At 48.5% G+C, this 3,793-nt stretch overlaps 1 protein-coding gene across 1 annotated transcript; it reads right to left on the reverse strand.

Moving 5' to 3' along the window:
- Window positions 1–108: 108 nt before the first annotated feature.
- On the reverse strand, window positions 109–3,684 carry tmem30c (transmembrane protein 30C). Its single transcript, XM_084478406.1, has 7 exons — window positions 3,005–3,684; window positions 2,494–2,610; window positions 2,257–2,364; window positions 1,700–1,790; window positions 1,266–1,418; window positions 874–1,086; window positions 109–524 (listed from the first exon to the last, which is right to left on the reverse strand). Exons 1-7 carry the CDS (start codon window positions 3,200–3,202, stop codon window positions 337–339), a joined length of 1,068 nt encoding a protein of 355 aa, XP_084334532.1. The 5' UTR covers window positions 3,203–3,684; the 3' UTR covers window positions 109–336.
- Between the last annotated feature and the right edge of the window lie 109 nt (window positions 3,685–3,793).

The raw sequence follows: 3,793 nt of genomic DNA on the forward strand, positions 1-3,793 counted from the left end.
ATTGGATTTTGGCTATAATTTATTTACTGCAAACTCAAGGCCCTACATTTTTAACTAGCCAAACACCTAATGCAGGTAGATATAAATGAATCGAGGCATGGATTTAATTTATGGTGTTAGAGATATTTACCACCAATTTATTGGGTAAAAAAAAGTTGTCACAGGTTATAAGCATACAATTGAAAAACAGATTAAAAAGGACAAACATGTTTGATTTCCAGTGTCACTCCACTCCCAACATTAAACAAACAAAAACAATCTCATTCAGTGCTGATGTGTAAACATTTACACTTTATATAATGTTTTACCAAAAAAAAAAAAAGTGCCGTCATTCATTCATTCGTTCATGTTCTTCGCGTTCTTGCCGAACTTCCACCAGATGACGGTGAGAAAGACCGCCGCGGCGAGCGCCAGTCCGCTGGTCACCAGGTACGCGATGGGCAGGAAACGGTTCTGGCCCCCGAACCACGTCACCGTGGACAGCACCACCTGCTTTCTGCCCTTGAAGTACTGGACGGGGAAGTCTGAACAACAAAGGTTAAGGAAAAATAAACCCAACCCAAATAAAGACATGAACAGAAGCAACCTAAATACATACCTGGCCTTAAAATAGCTTCTTCTTCTTTTGTGGGGGAGGTGTGCTGCGAACACTGCGGTTAATGCGCAGGGCAAGGGAAAAAAAAATATTTACCAACACTGTTATCACCTGGAAACAGTCAGTGGCCACTAAGGGTAAGCTAGGGTACCTCACTTCTTGTTGGATAGGCCAGCTTTTTTTCTTTGCTATCCTCATTCCTCCATCCTTATCTACTGATAACATTCCTGCCTTCCAGAAGCCCCTCTGAGCAGCGAGCCGAGCAGCCGAACGGATACTGTAGACGATGTCGATGCTGTAGGTCCCGGCGGGCAGTCCGTCGGTGAACGGCTCCTGGCTGCGTGCCAGGACGCCGTAGAGCTTCTTGAAGTTGGGGAAGGCCGCCTCCCGCATCCACACGATCAGGTCCTCGTTGATGAAGCCGTTGTTGCTGGCGTCCTCTGCGTCCAGCTGGTACACCGGCTTCTGCCAGTACGGGGGGCTGGTTGTGCCTGTGTGGGGGTGTGGGGGGGGGGGGGGGGGGGGTGGTATGTTTGATTCAAAGTGCCGCGTGTGTGCAGTCAGGAACGAGGCACGGATGAGTTCAGATCATTCTGTCCACATAGCAAACAAGAACACGTCCACCCTGGTGTCCAGGGTGGACGGAGGGGAAGACGTTGTTCTTCTTTACCTTCAAACGCCTGGGCCAGCGTCTGGCTCTGGTTCTTGGGCGGGTTGCGGAACTTGACGTTCTCGTCGGTGTACCAGGCGATCCCCTTCTTGAGCAGGGGGACGGTGTTGTTGGGGCTGCCGGATTGACGGTGGTAGCGCAGCGTGAAGGAGTCTGGAATGTGCCGGAAACAACAAAACGCTCAATTGTTCTTTGTTCTTCTCCGACATAATTTCTCCCTCGATAATTACGGGGGAATTTTTCCTTTAGCGCTTGAAAAAATGCTTAAGGGTAGGGGTTTGTCGTATAACGTGGGCCGGTGAAGCCGTTTGAGACTATCTATGATTAAGGGCGAGCCCCGGGAAGGAGGTGTGTGTGTGTGTGTGGGATGAGGCGGTTAAAGAGTGTGTAGGGTGTCCAAAAAAAAAAGTTAGGAGACAGACGTCTCTGTTTACCGTTGAACATGCTGTTGGCTACAGCACCGCAGGGAGCAAAGGGAACGCCGTTTTCATTCTTTATGTATGGCTCACAGTAGGAGCTCGGGTTCTAGGGGAAGGAAGAGGTTAATGGGACAACATTGCTTGGCAACCGCAAAGGTTTACAGTTTCCTCCAAATTGGGTTATTGAAAAGCTGTGTCCCACCCCAAACTCCGGTTTCATGCAGAAGCCTCATGAAAGCTGCTCCTTTAAAAGACTGTAAATAGAAAGCGTGAGAAGATAATGCTGGATAAACATTCTATATTACCTATACCTATATATATATATATATATATATATATATATATATATATATATATATATATATATATACACACACACCTCTACTTCTAGACAACACACACTACCTATATAGTGGACACAATATGACCCAAAGGACACGATTTTCCCGAATGAAAGGAGGATTCCAAATCCTGTAAAGTCCACCAAAGACAAACTGAGTGGCAGATTGCACCGTGGTAGTGGGAAAAACGGTGAAACTGAAGTGAAGCGTTAAAACATGAACGAGCCAAACCTTGAGATTTAGCTTTCTGCCAACCATCTGTGCATCGTCCCTGGAGTCCATGTACTTGCGGAGGTTCTGGTGGAAGTTCTGGAGCCCGTAGTAGAAGAACACATCACCCTGGACAGAACACACGATCAAGTCAAGATCCACAGCCTTCATTTGAAAATCATCTAAAAAAATACAAGATAGACGATTCAAGGTATAATACGTGGATATAGATCCAACATTTGGGGTTTGGATCTTTACCTTAAATTCCTGTTCGAGAGTAAACACCACTTGGCACGTGCAGTTCTTTCCCGCATTGGAGACATTTTTAAGGAGTTGAAAGCAGTTGTTACACGTCCCGGCCTCTGTATAGTCCAGCTAAGAGAGGGAGGGAAAATAAGTAGTGCAACTCCTTTGAACGTTATTGCTGAGCTTATTGCGATCAAGACCACAATCTCCTCCAATCCTTCCTTTTTTATTGCGTCTATGAGCGTATCTTATCAGAACCTGACCCATACGCGCAGCGTCATCCAACGTTCACGTACACGTATCAATCACACATTTTCATTTGTGAACCCCGTCTTTGGGCGTCAGCTCGTACACACACACACACACACACACACACACACACACACACACACACACACACACACACACACACACACACACACACACACACACACACACACACACACACACACACACACACACACACACACGAGTGTCCCGTGTTCTTCTTGCGACAAACCTCAAGTACAACCAATCACCTCACCTTCATCTCCTGTGTGGCCTCCACGGTGACGAGCAGAGCCACCCCCACCACCGTGCACAGCGCCGCCATGCAGTACATGAAGGGCAGCACCGTGCTAGCCGTTAGCATCGGGGACCAGGCCGGGAGCCGCTGCTGCATGAAGGCCGAGTTGTCGGGCCTCCGAGCCAGCGGCCCGGGCTTAGCCGCCTCTTTACCCATGAGAGGGAGTCCCGGCGGTGGGCCGAGAGGAGGAGGAGGAGGAGGAGGAGGATGGCAGAGCAAACGGGACAAGCTTCTCTCTACTTCTTGTTCCGGGGTCTGGTGTTTCAGCAGAGGTGCCTCACCCTGTGTTTTCACTCACTACTACTACTACAGTGGACTCTGCCAAGAGATTTTTCCCAGCAGGCCTTGCATTGTGGGGACAGACCTTTGAAACAAGACAAGGCCTGGCTGGGCTGTTACACATTAACCCAAGCGTTAATAGAACTTCCTCATTCTAATCGCCACCCCACCGCCCCGTCTTTGGCTTTACACTTCAGTCACAGTCACGTTTCAGCCAAACATCGTTATCGGTCGGTTGACAAGGCCAAGAATAACAAATAGCGAACAAAAAAACCCACCCCTCAGCCTTGAAACCGTACAACGTTGTTTCCAGAAATCCTCCTGTTATTCATGCCTTCGATCTGCTTTTGTTTACAGGATGTTGGGTCCAGTGGGGCTTGCGAGTGGGCGGGTAGCCTTGTGACCTCACATCCTCAGTAGGTGGGACCTCTCTCTCGCTCAACGTAAACAAACACAGGCCGGTTTCAC

This window comes from Micromesistius poutassou, assembly GCF_964030765.1.
Source record: "Micromesistius poutassou genome assembly, chromosome: 14".
Lineage (NCBI taxonomy): Eukaryota > Metazoa > Chordata > Actinopteri > Gadiformes > Gadidae > Micromesistius > Micromesistius poutassou.